At 42.9% G+C, this 17744-nt stretch overlaps 1 protein-coding gene across 1 annotated transcript in view; it reads left to right on the top strand.

Annotated features, from left to right (window-relative positions):
• The window catches only part of MACO1 (macoilin 1), a 63542-nt gene that overhangs the window by 20710 nt on the left and 25088 nt on the right, over positions 1–17744 (top strand). Inside the window, exons 2-6 of the mRNA XM_069757909.1 lie at positions 661–802; positions 2737–2863; positions 6285–6408; positions 7047–7225; positions 7662–8151. Of these exons, the coding sequence (XP_069614010.1) occupies positions 661–802; positions 2737–2863; positions 6285–6408; positions 7047–7225; positions 7662–8151 (1062 nt within the window). The remainder of the gene's footprint in view (positions 1–660; positions 803–2736; positions 2864–6284; positions 6409–7046; positions 7226–7661; positions 8152–17744) is intronic.

Genomic DNA, 17744 nt, shown 5'->3' with positions numbered 1-17744 from the left:
AGGACATGTTACCGAATGCAAACTATTCCTACTGGCACTACTGATGTCAAGGCAGCGTGCACCTACGGGGGTGCAGGAGTGGTTGGCACTGTGTGGGCTACAGATTCTATTCTGTAACGCTGTATAGGTTATGGGCAGTTGATCGGGTCACGTTGCCATCATGCATTTCCCTTCCAAGATTACAGCCTCACACTTGGCAGTTTGGGACATTTTTTTTTTTTAAACCCCCCCCTTCCCCCCCCCCCCAATCCTATCTACCTGTGTGACAGATAGACGCAAGTAATGTCGAATGGGGTTCTCTATGTGTACGCATGGCACATGTGTGGTTAAAATATATCTCCTATACTTATGATCCCTCTCACCACTCCTCTGTCCTGCCAGCCATGTCCACTGGCGTTCTCACCACGTAATTAGCCTCATTGGTTATGTGCTGACAGCTATGGAAGAGGTGACGGTTGGTGTTGGCTGCATGTTTCTGTTTTCACTTTTCATCCCTGGGGTCAAAACCCCATTATAGGCCATGCTGAGATGTGCATAAGCAAAAACCTATGGTATCCAAGTGCAATCTAAGCCCTGGTGTCTGAATGTACCTGGAAATGGGCTCTACCTTTGGATCGAGCTGGTATTGGGAAATAGTAATTGCTGTTTCTTGCCTTGCAGCACCTTCCTGTATCTGAAGTTCCTTGTGGTCTGGGCGCTCGTGTTGCTGGCAGACTTTGTGCTGGAGTTTCGCTTTGAATACCTGTGGCCGTTCTGGCTGTTCATCAGGAGTGTATATGACTCGTTCAGATACCAAGGCTTGGTACGTATATGGGTGACCTTTTTATCCTGTCCAATATTAAAGCTCTTAAAGTACTTTCTGTGCAGTAATGCAAAATGTAAAGAGAGAAACTTCCACCGTCTGTCAGTCTGCGGGACTTTGTTTTTATAGCAAATGTTCTTGTAGAAATCCTGCAGAAAATGAGGGTTGACTCTTGCTAAACCGTGTAAACTAAGCTGACGTTGCAGGGCCTAATTATAATTTTGTCTTACTGCAGACCTTTCAGAGGGAGAGGCTCCTGCTGCAGCCTGTTAGCCTTTCTATCCTAAAGTCGTTCCTGGGATGGCAAGGAGAAATAGAGAAGTCATGGCTGACTTCCTGGAACAGAGACTTTATGTATTTTTCAGTTTTACTTCTAATATAGGATAAGGAAGGAAGGCAGACATTTAGTTTTTATTTTTGAAGAGTGCGTGCCTTTAAAATATCAGGAATACATTGTAGGACTAAGGGCTGGGGTCCCAACTAGCCGTGATACTTTGATTTCTTTAACTCTGGGTTCAGTCGGTGGTATTTTACTTTCTGTAATGGACTGCTGTGGACAAAAAGGCCACAGATGCTCTTCTTACCCGAATGTACAGCTTCTTAGGCTACTGTCACACTAGTATTTTTTGACGCACGTCACAATGCGTCGTTTTGGAGTAAAAACGCATCCTGCAAAGTTGCCCGCAGGATGCGTTTTTCTCCATAGACTTTCATTAGCGACGCATTGTGACATATCGCCACACGTCACATCCGTTGCACGACGGATGTGTCGTGATTTGGCGCACCGTCGGGAACTCCGCCCCCTCCTCCCCGGACCTTACAGTGGGGCAGCGGATGCGTTGTAAAACTGCATCCGCTACCCCGTTCATTTTTTTTTTTTTTTTTTTTGGCAGTGTACGTCGGGCCAACGCATGGCGACGGCCCCGTACCGACGCTAGTGTGAAAGTAGCCTTGGATGGTTTCAGTGCAACTGTAATATGTTGATTTGGATGAAGGTAATTAGTTTTGGCAAAAAAGTTTTAGACAATAACTTAAAAGGAACCTGTCAAATTGTATATGCCATCTGATCTGTGGACCGCAGGGTATAGGGAAGACGCTGAGCAGAATGATGTGTAGGTTTGGTGGAATAGATTCAGTCTAACTTGTAATTTATTCATTAAAATCCATGGTGTTTGTATGAGCCCGGTAGGTGCTTCTTCCAATGATTGACAGCTATCCCTGCCTGCAGCCATATAGGAAGGACTGTCAATCAATGAATAGTACCGCCCACTGGACTCGCATGCGTATAAACACCAGAGTCCAATGCATACAATACATGGTTTACTGAAATGTTGCTCACAAAAATGTCTGTCAGTCTCATCTATACCATCCAGCCTGCATATCATATGCCATTTTCAAGATGACCGGATTCCTTCAACCCTTTCACGACATGTGGCGTGTATTTGTCATATGCCGTGTCCCTGACATTGATGCAGCCTCAGATGTGTAAGGTCACACTAGCAGTATTTGGCCAGTATTTTACCTCAGTATTTGTAGCCAAAACCAGGAGTGGAAAAGTCTAATAAAAACACGTCACCACTTCTGCATTTATCACCCACTTCTAATTTTCGCTTACAAATACTGATGTAAAATAGTGACCGTGTGCACGTGGCCTAAGGCTGATTGAGCATATATGCTATGACTCTTATAGCAGGAGCCATAGCCCAAGTATGAGCAGCACCTTCATCTTTCTGTGTTAGATTGACCTAAGCCTTCATTCAGAACTATAATTTTTGAAGTCTGGGATGATAACATGGGTACTGCAAATGGCACTGAAGTAATCGGGATTCTTATTGTGGCTGGTGGAATAATTGCTAAATGTTCTAATCCATATTCTATACCAAATGTCTGTTTTTCCTGGATCTAACTGCTCCTCTGTTCTGTTCTTGTTTCAGGCCTTCTCAGTATTTTTTGTGTGTGTAGCATTCACGTCAGATATAATCTGTCTCCTATTTATACCAGTGCAATGGCTATTTTTTGCAGCTAGTACCTATGTTTGGGTACAATATGTGTGGCACACAGGTAAGATTTGTTTAAGTTGTCATTAATGTACATGTTCCTGCATGTTTTGTGTAGCTCTGTGCACACATTGGAGTAAAGCTCCTTCCTTGCAGCAGCGTGGAGAACATCTTCTGGGCTCATGTCTCTGTATAATGCTGGGGGCAGACGGGACTCGTGGGGAGGTTCTTAGAGTAGTGTGACAGTTCACTACCTGCCCCCCCCCCCCCTGCTGACTAGATCAATAGTGTTGGAAACTTTAAATGGCACAACCTCAACCGAGTCGGTTAAAAAGCAACCTGTATCTTTAAAAGATGCTTTTTAAGTTTTTTATTTCCTTTGATTTGCCTTTTCAGTGTTTCTCTGGAAAGAAAATTTGGAATGCCCAATTTGCTTTAATTTCTCAGTGTTCTTTGCCCCATTTGCTCCCCTCCCTCATATGTGATCACTGTCATTGCTATGAGTTACTTGCATTGACAGATCGTGTTGTCCATCACAGGCAAAAGCTGGACTGCAAAATCCACACCTGTTCCACCAATGCTAAGGTTTTGGGTTGCTTTGTAAACATTATGAATGAAAACTCCATTGTAAAACTTTATTTTGATACAGGAAAAATACAGTATATATCTATGTACCATGTTAGCCAGTAGATGGAGAAATATTAAAATTGAGAGTCCTCAGTGGTTATGTTACCATCTTTTCAGTTAGTCATTAAAAAGTATCAACCACTGTGAACTTTCAAATTAAGTACGGTATATGATTTTTTGATCGCTCCGCACACTACCTGCTGTATGAACACTGGCCCGCCCTTCCCACCTAACTCCACTTAGATCAATTGAGAACTGCAAGTCGTAAATGGGTTATTCTCATCTTGGCACATTGTTGCTCATCTATGGTATAGGTAATAATTTTCTGGTTGGTGGTCCCACCAAAGTGTTTGCAACTGACCCCCTAGATCAGAGTTCTGCAATGTCCCGATGCAATGAAGCTGTGGTTATGCACCGCTTTAGTCATTATGTGGTAGACTTCTGTACTCGATCTCTGGCAGTTCAATAGATATCATGTCATCTGTTAGACCGGAGGTCACACAGGCATGTATTAAAAAAAAAAAAAAAAAAAAAAAAAAGTCCAGTAAAGTGGGACGATTTAATTTTTCTCATTTGCTGTCCATGTGCAGAACCATTTTGTTTTTTTCTCACTCCGAATACAGCTGAGAGAACAACCACAGATCTGCACTGCCTCATCAAGTAACCTTGGTCCGAGTACAATATAGTTTTTATTGCTCCGAGTTATACACTCGTGTAATCGAGCCCTCCTAGTGTGAATACGTGGCTATTCACTATAATGGGAATAACCCTGTAAACTTAGGGATAGGAGAGAAGCTGAGTATATAGGTTGGTTGCATATATGATATATATCATCTACATATCCCAGGACTTGTTAATCCCACCACTCCTCTCTCTCTCACACTCACCGTAAAGTGTACCAACTCTGCTCATCATGTAACGATATGTCACTGCCCAGCATTCTTGTATTGGATGGTGCCCGTATGCAGGTGCTCTGTGAGCGCTACAGCAATGGACACATGTACACTATACATTGGCAGGCTGTGTTCATGGCACGCCAGTGTAGTGGAGGTGTGATGGTGTTCAACCGGAGAGTTGCTTGCATTAAAGGGAATCTGTCACCTCATTTTGGCCCTATAAACTGCGGCCACCGCCATCAGGGGCTTATCTACAGCAAAGTACTGCAGTGCGCAGGCGGCGGGAAAGGTCAGAAGCAAGGAGGATGACTACATCTTATGAAGATGGGAGGTGCCGGACCCTGCGACGCCTATCGGACCTGAACCGGACTAGGACCGCCCCTGGGTGAGTATAATCTAACCTCTTTTTCTCATCTTTCAGGTTACATCGGGGGCTTATTTACAGCATTACAGAATGCTGTAGATAAGCCCCTGATGGCGGTGGCCGCAGTTTATAGGGCCAAAATGAGGTGACAGATTCCCTTTAAGCCATGCCCTCAGAGCAGTGACACAACACCCAGGCGGGAAGGGCAACGATGAGGAGCATCTTCTCTAAGGTGACATGACCCTACCAAAAGCATTTAGAACTACTCCACTTCTCACTTGTGGTTATCAGTATGGGACCTTCATATAACACTGGCTTACAGACTGACTTCATTATCGTCCTAGGTTGTAAGATAGTTTGGTCTTCCTGGGTACCCCTTTTTAAGGGTTTTTTTTCACACTTCTTTTACTTTTCTGTTGCATATCCATTGAATAGTGTAGCAGGGAGTATGCTCAACTGCTTCTCCATTTTAACTGGAGGTATTTAAAGACTAGATGCACCCACCATTATTCTAGTAGATGGGTGAGAAGTGCTTGTCTGGACTATCCCTTCAGAGGTAAAATTGGGTAAATGCTTCTAGTAACATTCATTGGAGCTGATAGTGTTTGCTGTGTGGCCGATGGAGAAGTCGTGGTCTTGCTAACCTATCTAGCCTAAGGCTATAGTGGTGTTTTGGACTAACATTGGGGAATTTCATCCCTATTCTGTAAAAGATTCACATGTCCTCTGATAGATATTTTTTCTGATTCACTTTTCTAATTTGACTATTATGGAAAGTTCTTCCAGTGTATCATCTAACAAACTCATTTGTATAAATGGAAATGTGCTTGGTTTGAATGTCTGCAGGCACGCTGGCATGCCAACTCCTATGTTGGGACGACACCACAAGACCGCAGAATATCTGAACATAAGTGTCCGAAAAAGTCCTATACCAGCCCCAATAGGGATGAAATATCACAACTGCAGTTCAATCTTTAAGCTGTGTTTTCTTGGATGGAAATGTTAGAATGATCATGTAGTACTTGCTGTGGAACTACACGGTGAACATTAGATGAGTTTTATGGTGTCACCATCTTGATCTGCTTTGTTTGTTGGCAATAGCTTTGCGTTGCCTCTCATGCATATTTCCGTACTTGACAATTGAGTTCCTATAGAAGTGAATGTAGAACACCACACATGCATGGCTATCTCTCCATTATTGGACTCTGAAGATGAGCCCCCATTCACGTGCTGGATGTATGATAAATGTCCTGGATGGATGGGACAAGACCTCTTTAAAGGGTACAAATAATATCTGTTACTGATTTCTGGTGAGTTCCCAATATAACTAGTGATCTGAAAGCTCAGAATATAGCGCTGTATTCTTTAATGCTGCTTGTATGTTTCCGTGTTTCATACATAGTCAACAGTAAAAGGACATCAGTGCCACTTTTATTTTGGAAAGCAGTGGTGGCCTGATCTGAAGCAGCTTATTTCTGCAATGTAGCTTCTTGGAGGCAGATGGCACTTGCATGTACTGGAGCTATGCTTCCTGTCTATACAAAATGCAATGCTCATTACCTTCTTACTAATACCAAGTGTTTCTCTCCCCCCTGCAGAAAGAGGCGTCTGTTTGCCTACAGTCTCGCTGTGGATACTATTTGTTTATATCGAAGCAGCAATTAGGTTTAAAGATCTGAAGAATTTTCATGTAGATCTTTGTCGTCCATTTGCTGCACACTGGTAAATTTTTAATTTTCGTTTTCTATTGATTTATCTCTATCCCTATCCAGTCAGAATGGAGAGCTTCTACATTGTTCTGGAGGGGGTGACCACCTTCGGCACTCCAGCTATTTCGAAACTGCGACTTTCACCATACCATTCCAGGCTCATGCTTTTGACCAACTGCCAGGGAATATTGAGAGTTGTAGTTTCACAAGAGCTGGGGTGCCAGAGCATGCTGATCCCTGATATGGAGGATTGTTATCAACCGTTGAAACCAATGGACCCGTGGATTTTTGGTGGTGATCGTGCTACTTATGACAACTTTTAATCCAGAAGCCAGCTTCGCTTTTAATCTGTTTGTAGCCTACAGAGTGTTTTTTTTTTTTTTTGTCCCCTCTATCAGTTTTATTACTTTGTAAACATATATGTCAAAGAGTGAAATTGGGGTAACTGGGAGGGATAACAGACTGAAAATGCCTATGCAGCATCAGTACATTAGTTTAAAAAATAAAATAATTCTTGACACCAATGTACCGGTCATCATCTTTCTTTTTCTTTTGCTCCTCTACTCCTTTATAGCTAAAACCTATCAATCATTAGTATGTGTTATATCCATCTCACGTTTGTATGAACATTGTTTTTATGTCTTTGCCCAGTATCGGATATCCTGTAGTCACTTTAGGCTTTGGGTTTAAGAGCTACGTCAGTTATAAAATGCGGTTAAGAAAACAGAAAGAGGTTCAGAAGGAGAACGAGTTTTATATGCAGCTCCTGCAGCAGGCACTACCCCCAGAGCAGCAGATGTTACAGAGGCAAGAAAGGGAAGCAGAAGAAGGTAAGGACTTGTCAGAAATGGCGGCAATCACGCTTGGAGGGACGCTGTCAGCGTCAGGGCAGAATGACTGTTCAAACCAAGTACAGGCGCCCGGTGCGTCATGGCGAGGCCAAACATTCAAGGGCACCATATCACCTGCTTGGTTCCCTCTATCAAGCCAGAAGAAAAGGGGGTGGTGATAGGTGGGAAGGCATAGGAAAATGTTTGCCCCCGCCCCCCCCCCCCCCCCCCCCCCAAACATCCCATGAGGCACCGAGCGCCTGTACTATGTCAGCGCAGAGTAAGAGACCCTTTAACTTACTGCACTTAATTGTACAAGTTCTGTGTGTAAGGTGGGCTTTGTAGACCCCATTATGCTACTGTCCTGATATGGATGTGGTCCTTTCTCTTAAAGAGATTTACCATTCCAGGTAATGACTTTCTCTTTTTCATACAGCCGCCGCCAAAGGTTTATCTGAAATGGATTCACCAATACTGTTACAGCACAACGGACTCTCATCCAATAAAAAAATATCCAGCACATTACCGGAGCTGGAATACAAAGAAAAGGGCAAAGAAAAGGATGTGAAAAGACACAATTTGGGGATTAACAACAACATCCTTCAGCCTACAGACTCTAAAGTACAGGAGATCGAATATATGGAGAATCATATCAACAGTAAACGACTAAATAATGACTTGGGGAGTACAGAGAACCTTTTAAAGGAGGACATGTGCACTGCTTCCTCTAAGAACTACAAGAACACCACAGGGACTGCAAATTCATCTCCTCGGAGCCACAGCTCGTCTAACGGGACTATCCCTTCCTCGACGTCCAGCAAGAACGACAAGAAGAAATGCACTAGTAAAAGTCCAAGCATGCACAAAGATCCAACGGAGAACTGTATTCCAAACAACCAGCTTAGTAAGCCGGACACATTAGTAAGGTGAGTGATGGGGCATTCCCAGCTTACGTCTTCATCTGTCAAATTGTTGGTATGGTAAATTCAGAAGCCTAAAGGAATGGAGATCCAGGGGGTGTCCAGTAAGGGGGCATTTGAGAGAATAGGTGAAATGTCATCAAGGTGCATTTCTAAATCTTGCAGGAATGGGAGTGTGCTGTCATTTTTGCCATTGGCAACCAACAGTGTCATCACTTTGATCCCAGCGGGCACTGCCACCAGTGTTATGTCCTCTCATCCCTGAAGAGAATTGTTGGCAGTCTGGTTTAGTCTGCTAATCAATAACACACCCACTCAGTTTCCCAGCAAGGTTATTATTTATTATAGCGCTGCTATTTATTGCATGGAGCTTTACATAATAAAAACGAAAGACGATAATGATGAGCAATACAAGTCACCAACGGGTTCAGGAGAAGTAAAAACCTTTCTCGGAGTACAGTGATACATTCCTTGTAAAGCCTGTTGTACTGCTTCGCTGTATTCTTACTTCCCGTCTGTCTGCTATTCATTAGTGGCTTGTTAGCATGGCTCGGTTGGAGCTGTCACAAGATGTTGTTTGGTTATAGAATACTGCCTTTGAGTTTCCAGAAAAATGACTCCTATGGAGAACTTTATTTCCCCCACCAACACTTAAATTGGCTTACCTTGACAAAACAGGTCTTGTTAGGTTTTCCGCATAAGACCCATTTAATACATCTTTCTGCCCTCCGAGGATTTATTCCATGTTTGATTTTAATTGTAAGAGTTTACTTTATTTGCAGATGAGAGGAGCCTATAATTAAATGAAGCACAATTGCTAATGAGCAGATTTGGCTTTTCTTTCTCCAGTATTTTTCTGTTGTAATTGACATTGAGATCAAGTGACTAATCCTGAGCTTTTAATGGACAGACCCTGTCAAAAGGTGATTCTTGTTGGTAGATCTGTTGCCATTACTTGAGTGAACATCTGTCCCAGATCAAGCTGAGATCAGTGATTTGTCATCTGGAAACACAACCTTCCCTGACCATTGAAAAATGTTCTTCTAAAATATCAAGTGTATCCTTGTACTTTTTTCAGGCTCTGTGCTGTTTGTCACTGCCGTAGACTTTGCATGTAGTGGCAGCGCGAATGCTCCATTGAAGGTCTCCACTGAGGTTGTGCAAGTGGGATTCTCCGCCATTATGATGGCGAGTGGTTTCCGCAACCAGACATTTGTCACTTATGCTGTTGGCTACTGAGAATGCATATGGTTGTGACCCCTTATGAAGCACCTTGTAAGTGTTTGTTCACCAGATAACTGTTCTGGAAGTCCCTTTTCTCAATAAAAGTCTGAGACTGAAGAAGGCTCATTCTGTATTTCCATAGACGTGCATTGAGAAGTGACCTCCGCTTTACACAGCAACTCCTGTGATTTGGCTGGTCACAACTGCAGTCGTGGGGTACCGGAGCTGGCTAAAATGTGTGAAGACATGTAGTCTTTTTAAATATGTAATCCCTAACAAAGGCTTCAGTAAAAAAAAAAAAACACATGCAGACTATTTCATAATTTAGGAAAACTTTGGCAAAGCCAGAAGTGTCATGTGCAGACGCAGACTAAACAGGATATTGGAAAGCGGCAGGAGGATCAAAGGTAGGTGGCTGTATTGTATGGGATGGACCGTCTTTCCTACAAGAGGTTACAAAAATCCAGCTTGTTCAGCATTGGGCCAAAGACACCTTGAGTTCATGTTGGAGTCGCAGTAATGATTCACTAGCCCACATAAAGGGGTTTTCCCACTAACAAAGTTAACTTTAATCAATACATCTTGGAAGAAGAATAATTTCCACAATTGGATGCGTTTTAAAAAAATAAATACAATGTTCCTGCGCTGGGATAGTCTTATAAAAGTGCCACCCCTGCCTATGTACTGTGTAATGGCTGTTTCTGACCAAGCAGGAACATGGTCTGATCATACCACATCTCCTGAGCAGGGGAGGAAGCAAAAGGATATACAGACATTACAGCATGGGATAATAATCTTTATTTTTATACAGCGCTAACATATTCCGCAGCGCTTTAGTTTGCAAACATTATCGCTGTCCCCAATATGGCTTGCAATCTACGGTAAATTCCCTATCAGTATGTTTTTGGAGTGTGGGAGGAATCCGGAGTACTCGGAGGAAACCCAAGCAAACTCGGAGAGAACATACAAACTCCTTGCAGATGTTGTCCTTGGTGGGATTTGAACCCAGGACCTCAGGACTGAGCCACCATGCTACACAGCTGATTCTTTATGTGAGATAACTAATTTCCCTGTCTGTCTTTTTTACTTTTTAATGTTTTACCTCAAATACCTCATGTCCCTGTATGGTCAGACGGACCTTACACAGTACACAGGAGGGGCACATTTATAATTTTATTTCAGCACAGGAACATTTTATTTAACCCCCTTAACGACCACCGATATGCCTGTTAACAGCAGCCTTTAAGGGTACTTATGCCTCAGCGCCGCATTTTAACGGTGCTGAGAAATAAGGGTATAGCGCCTTCCAGAGTCTGAATTTCTCCAGGGTCTTGGCTACCAGCGGTAGCTGAGATCCCAAAGAATATGACTCGGGTTGTTTTTTTTTCCTTCCACATTGCTTTAGTTGTCGTGAACCACCTGAAGGGTTAATAAACTTCTTGAATGTGGTTTTGAGCACCTTGAGGGGTGCAGTTTTTAGAATGATGTCCCTTTTGGGTATTTACTGTTGTTTTGACCCATCCCCAAACTCACTTCAAATGTTATGTGGTCCCTAAAAAAAAAAATGGTTTTGTAAATTTTGTTGGAAAAATGAGAAATCGCTGGTCAACTTTAAACCCTTATAATTTCCTAACAAAAAAGTTTCCAAAATCAGGCTGATGTAAAATAGACATATGGGAAATGTTAGTTATTAACTATTTTGTGTGATATAACAATGGCATAAAAATTAAAAGTTGGAAATTTAGCAAAAATTGCAGTTTTCAAATTTTTTCATAAACGCAAGTCATATCGCATACACTTTACCACTACCATGAAGTACAGTATGTCATGAAAAAAGCAATCTCAATCAGCGGGATCCATTTAAAGCGTTCCAGAGTTATGACCTCACTATATGGTGGCTGGATTCTAACACATCGGGTATTCTAGAATATTAGTAAGAAGGAACATAAACCAGCTCACCCATGATTCAGCAACCAAACCTCGGGAGCACGGACCCGCTGTGTCCAGGCGTGCAAGATCCAAAAAAAGAGAAAGAAATGTCCAGCTTCACCGAGTCCGTAAAAAGGCGATTTCTTTATTAAACTTTAAACATGGAGGATACATGTCATGATTAAGGGAGCCTAGTCTCCAGAAACGTGTTGAGATTCTTACCCATATGGTTGTGCTGAAGTCTGTATCCTCCATGTTTAAAGTTTAATAAAGAAATCGCCTTTTTACGGACTCGGAGAAGCTGGACATTTCTTTCTCTTTTTTTGATTCTAGAATATGCATGCCCGCGTAGTACATTGCACAGCCCGCGTAGTAAATTGCACAGCCCGCGTAGTATATTGCCCAGCGGGCATCATATCCTTGTTAAAAAAAATAAATAAATAAAATAAAATAGTTATATACTCACCTTCTGTTGGCCCCTGGATCCAGGAAGCGTTTACCGGCGCTCCTCAATCGCCCCGGTCTCAAGAGTGCATTGCGGTCTCGCGAGATTGCAATGCATGGACCGGTCACCGGAGAGGCGCCGGAAGGTGAGTATATGATGATTTTTTTATTATTATTATTTTTAACTTTAGATCTTTTTACTATTGATGCTGCATAGTACAATTGCTGGTGACATACAGCAGAAAATGCAGCTTTACTGTACAACTCTGCTGTCGTACCTAATATACAACAAAAAAAAAAAACTCCAGACTTCTACTGAAAGCAGGATTATACTCCAGCCCCAGTCAAGATCCTCCCAAACACTACCACATGGGGCAGAACTGCAGTAGGCCACAGGTAGTCAGCTGTGTTATTAATTTGTCATCTCACAAACCCACTAATCTAGAACTCCATGTACTTTCCAGAGGTCTCACACTCTGTCTTACAAAATCTCTAGACAAAACAGAACTTTGTAGTGACCTGGAACAATACTTCAGGAGACTTAGACTGAAGGAGTTCTTCTCTGCCAAAGAGGACTTCGGGCTTCTGGGCAGCCAAACTCTATTCCGAATTGAGAATAAGAAAAATTCCGACTGGATACCTCCTTCTGGCCGCAGCACCATTTTGGTCCAATATATTGACTCATTTTGACGTTCGGCGCAGTCCACGATATTGGATAAAGCAAAGGAAACATCTAATATCAGCTTGCACGAGACAGAGGCGATTCACGGCCTAAAGAACAACAGGGAGATCACTATTAAGCCTGTGGATAAAGGTGGTGCCATAGTTCTCCTTAACACAACCGACTACATCAGAGAGGCACACAGACAACTGATGGATATACAGTACTACACCAAACTGGATGATGGCCCAACTCCACAATATCTGAGGGAGTTGAAAAGTCATCAAATATCTGTATGCAGACTCCATAAACCTTCTGGATTTAATGACTGAGAATCCAAGGATGGGAACTTTCTATATGCTTCCCAAGATTCATAAGCCAGGCAACCCAGGGAGGCCAATCATCTCAGGGGTGGGGACACTCACTGAAAAAATCTCAGGGTGGGTAGAAAACATCCTTAAGCCGCTGGTAAGGAAGACAGCCAGCTATATACAGGACGCTACAGACCTGCTAAATAAGCTATCCATGATAGGTCCCCTCCCCGACAGCACCATCTTAGCCACCATGGATGTTGAATCCTTATATTCTAACATCCCACACGAAGATGGACTAACCGCCAAATGTTTGTTGAAGATGATAGGATCCCTTCCGAGTCTGTAATTACTTACCAGATTCATCCTCACACACAACTATTTCTCTTTTGGTGAGGAGCTATATCTACAAAGCATCGGCACTGCTATGGGAAGTAAATTGGCACCCCAGTGCGCCAACCTCTTCATGGTTAAACTGGAAAATGACTTTTTAACATCCTGCTCCATCAAACCCTTTGCCTATTTCCGTTACATCGATGATATCTTAATAATCTGGGCTGAGTCCGAACAAGAACTTCTAAATTTCCATGACAAATTCAACAAATTACATCCTACCATAAACTTGACATTGGACCACTCGAAACCAAAAATCAACTTTCTAGACACTGCCATAAAAGTGGCAACTGGTTCGTTCCAAACATGTGTATCGGAAACCAATTTACCTTCCCATATACCTCAGATGGGACAGCTTCCATCCTAAATACATTAAAAAGTCCATTGTCTACAGCCAGGCACTCAGATATCTCTTCCAGTCCTAAGGACAGGGATGAAAACCTAAAGGTACCGTCACACTAAGCGACGCTGCAGCGATACCAACAACGATCCGGATCGCTGCAGCGTCGCTGGAGAGCTGTCACACAGACAGCTCTCCAGCGACCAACCATCCCGAGGTCCCCGGTAACCAGGGTAAACATCGGGTAACTAAGCGCAGGGCCGCGCTTAGTAACCCGATGTTTACCCTGGTTACCATCGTTAAAGTAAAAAAAACAAATGCTACATACTTACCTACCGCTGTCTGTCCCCGGCGCTTTGCTTCTCTGCTCTGGCTGTGAGCGCCGGGCAGCCGGAAAGCAGAGCGGTGACGTCACCGCTCTGCTTTCCGGCCGCTGTGCTCACAGCCAGAGCAGAGAAGCAAAGCGCCGAGGACAGACAGCGGTAGGTAAGTATGTAGCGTTTTTTTTTTTTTTTTTACTTTAACGATGGTAACCAGGGTAAACATCGGGTTACTAAGCGCGGCCCTGCGCTTAGTTACCCGATGTTTACCCTGGTTACCAGCGAAGACATCGCTGAATCGGTGTCACACACCGATTCAGCGATGTCTGCGGGGAGTCCAGCGACGAAGCAAAGTTCTGGACTTTCTTCCCTGACCAGCGACATCACAGCAGGGGCCTGATCGCTACTGCCTGTCACACTGGATGATATCGCTAGCCAGGACGCTGCAACGTCACGGATCGCTAGCGATATCGTCTAGTGTGACGGTACCTTAACCCAGCTTTAAAATGTCATTTTTAAATCAAGCTTACCATCCCACCTCCATTAACGATCAGATCATTAGGGCCACAAGGATCCCTAGAAGTCGTGACCTACAACCCACAGCTTGAAATACTGAGAAACTGCTAAGAAACTTCATGTCCTACACAAGGATGACCGGTTGAAAATAATATTCATATCCCCCCCCCCCCCCCCTTCTTCCTTGCTATGTTACAGGCAACCTCCTAATTTAAGACACATCATGATCCAAAGTTCAATGCCCTCAGATTCACCAAGGGGGATTTATCCTTCCAATGGGAGGAGATGCAAAACCTGCATTCATATAGAGACCAACGACAAGATCCAGATCCCCAACACACAGCAGGACTAAAAGATCCCTGGGACATTCACATGTTTCTCTTCCAATGTAGTGTATTTAATTCTATGCAATATATGTCCTGTGGGAGGCTTCTATGTTGGAGAAACAGGACAGAGGCTGAGAGCAAGGATGAGGTCTCATCGCCATACAGACAAAAAAATAAAATTACCTGTGGCCAAACATCTGTAGTCAAGGACACAACATGGACAATATGAAAGTTGTCACTTTGAAAGGAAACTTCAAATCACAAACATCGCAGGATTTGGGAATACAAATTCACTACCATCTTTGATTCTGTTCACACAGGACTCATATTTGTCAGGAGGATTTATGGCCCACCACCAAATCTGAGCAATTTCCTCCAAAAACAATGAAGGCACCACCACCCCTTTGATCTCACATACATGTGGGGTCAATAAAACTTTCACACCACTTGTCTAATCTTACCTAATTAAGGATTCTCTCTTTTAGGCTTTGCACACACGTTTTAGGAATTTTCGTGTTTTTCTTCGCTGTAAAACCGCGAAAAAAACGCATACATTAAGCATCCTATTAGAATGCATTCCGCTTTTTTTTTTTGTGTGCACATGCTGCATTTTTTTCCGTGGCGGAATCGCATTCCGGAAAAAAGCACAGCATGTTCATTAGTGTGGAATCGTGGCGATTCCGCGCACATAGGAATGCATTGATCCGCTTACTTCCGACATGGGACTATGCCCACCATGCGGGAAGTAAGCGGATCATGTGCGGATGGTACCCAGGGTGGAGGAGAGGAGACTCTCCTCCAGGCCCTTGGTACCATATAATTGTAAAAAAAAAAAAAAAAGGAAAAAAAAAGTGATATTCTCACCTTCCGGCGTCTCGCGCAGCTTTCCCGCTCCTCGCGACACTCCCATTCCCAGGGATGCTTTGCGAAAATGACCTGTGATGACATATGGTCTCACGAAACCGCTACGTCATCTGGGGTCATGCCGCAAAGCATTACTGGGAATGGAAGCATCGCGAGGAGCGGGAAAGGCTGTCGGGGACGCCGGAAGGTGAGAATATCATGATTTATTTCAAAAAGAACCTGAAGACCCACCTCTTCCGACAAGCCTACAATCTGCAGTAACCACCGATCGACCAAACCGCTGCATGACCAAATCTATCCTCACCTACTGTATCCTCACCCATCCCTTGTAGATTGTGAGCCTTCGCGGGCAGGGTCCTCACTCCTCCTGTACCAGTTATGACTTGTATTGTTTAAGATTATTGTACTTGTTTTTATTATGTACTAGATGGCAGCCCGATTCTAAAGAATCGGGAGTCTAGAATCCATATATACTTTATTTATTCAAATGTAAGAATAATACAATTAAATAATAGTAAGAAAGAACAAAAATAATAGGCAGTATATGGAGAAAACACCAAACAAAAGTTCAAAATTGGTGTGAAAATGTCACTGAACCACTTCACAACTAAATATATATAGTTTTGGTAAATGGTATTATCATTTTTTTGACGAAATTCGGCAGGAGCTTGAAGAGCAACGTCACTGGGCCCGCCTCCACGCAGTAGAAACTTGCTGTGAGGTAAAAATTCAAAAATCACACCAAAATGGCGGGCGGAGTGTGTCACAGTACGGCACGTTTCTGATTGGTCGCTCGCAGCAGGCGGCAACCAATCAGACACTGGACACTGTTGACGTCACTTAGCTCCGGACATTATCTCCGGACATTAGCTCCGGACAAAGCCACGGAAGTTGGCACAAATTGCAGGAAGTAGTATTCTAGGCAATTAATCTCCGGACATTAGCTCCGGACAAAGCCACGGAAGTTGGCACAAATTGCAGGAAGTAGTATTCTAGGCAATTATATATTAGATACCCCTCCTTACATGTAAAGCGCCATGGAATAAATGGCGCTATAACAATAAATATTATTATTATTATTTTATCTTTTTACTATTGATTCTGCATACGCAGCATCAATAGTAAAAAGCTGGTCAAATTTGTCAAAACACTATGATTGACAAGTGTAACCAACCTGTCAATCAGTTTTCCAAGCGATGAGAGAGAATATTTTTTCCCTGACTTGGAAAATGGTTTCGGGCATGCTCGGTTGAAAAAACGGGATACGTCGCTAAATTCCAGTGTTTTAACGGTCAGCAACGGATCCTGCTTCCATAGGCTTCCATTAAAGACAACGACGAACAGCGCAGGATCCATCGCTGAGCGATTTTTTTTTTTTTTTTCCACCGTGCAGAAAAAACGTTCCTCTGAACGTTTTCTCCGCTCTGTTTGAAAAAAATAAAATAAATAAAAATATATATATATTATACTGTATATATGTTTTCAAGAATATTTGAGGTCCTGGATTGCAAGCCTTCGAGAATCTCGGCATACGGATGTCACATGGATGCTTACATGCGAGAAAATCGCATCCTCGCACTGCACACGGATGACATACGGATCACTGTTCATGAAACATTTGTGCGATTTTCGTCCGTGAAAAATGGATCCGCAGCAAAGTCTGCAACATGTGTGCACATATCGTGATTGTTAAAATATAAAGTTCATAAGCCCTGTCCTGAGCAATGTGACCTTTCACTTTGGTTCCTCACTCATCGGAGAGGGGAACAAGTGGTGACGGTTCACTCGCTCCTCAATCCAAGGATAGAATATAGAATAGAAGGCACGTGTTGTTTTTTGTGATCGGTTGAGGTCTCTGCACTCGGCCACCTTCCCATCAAAACCTCTGGCTCGGTGTCACTATGAAATATTAGAAGTGTTTTTGTTCTTAAAAGTTCTCTTCAATGTAGTTACAACTCTGCATATAGGCCCTGATTCACCATTGCATTTTCCCGTTTTTTTTTGTCCAGTTTTGTGTCTCAATTCAAGTCTGTTTTTACATGTGACTTTTCAGTCTCCTCCTGGTGTATTTTTATGTCTGCACTTTGTCACAGTTTTTGTGCCTTTGGTGTCAAAAGTTGCACACAAAAAACAGTTCAACAGGAAGAAAGGTGTTTTTTTTTTTTGTTTTTTTTATTCCGCATGTGATTTCATGAATTTGACACCAAAAAATGGCAATTACTAGAATACAAAAAACTTAAAAAAAATAAACGCAAATGTTGATTCTGGGGC

This window comes from Ranitomeya imitator, chromosome 3 (genome assembly GCF_032444005.1).
Source record: "Ranitomeya imitator isolate aRanImi1 chromosome 3, aRanImi1.pri, whole genome shotgun sequence".
Taxonomy (NCBI): domain Eukaryota; kingdom Metazoa; phylum Chordata; class Amphibia; order Anura; family Dendrobatidae; genus Ranitomeya; species Ranitomeya imitator.
This window is presented reverse-complemented; position numbering and strand designations above follow the sequence as displayed.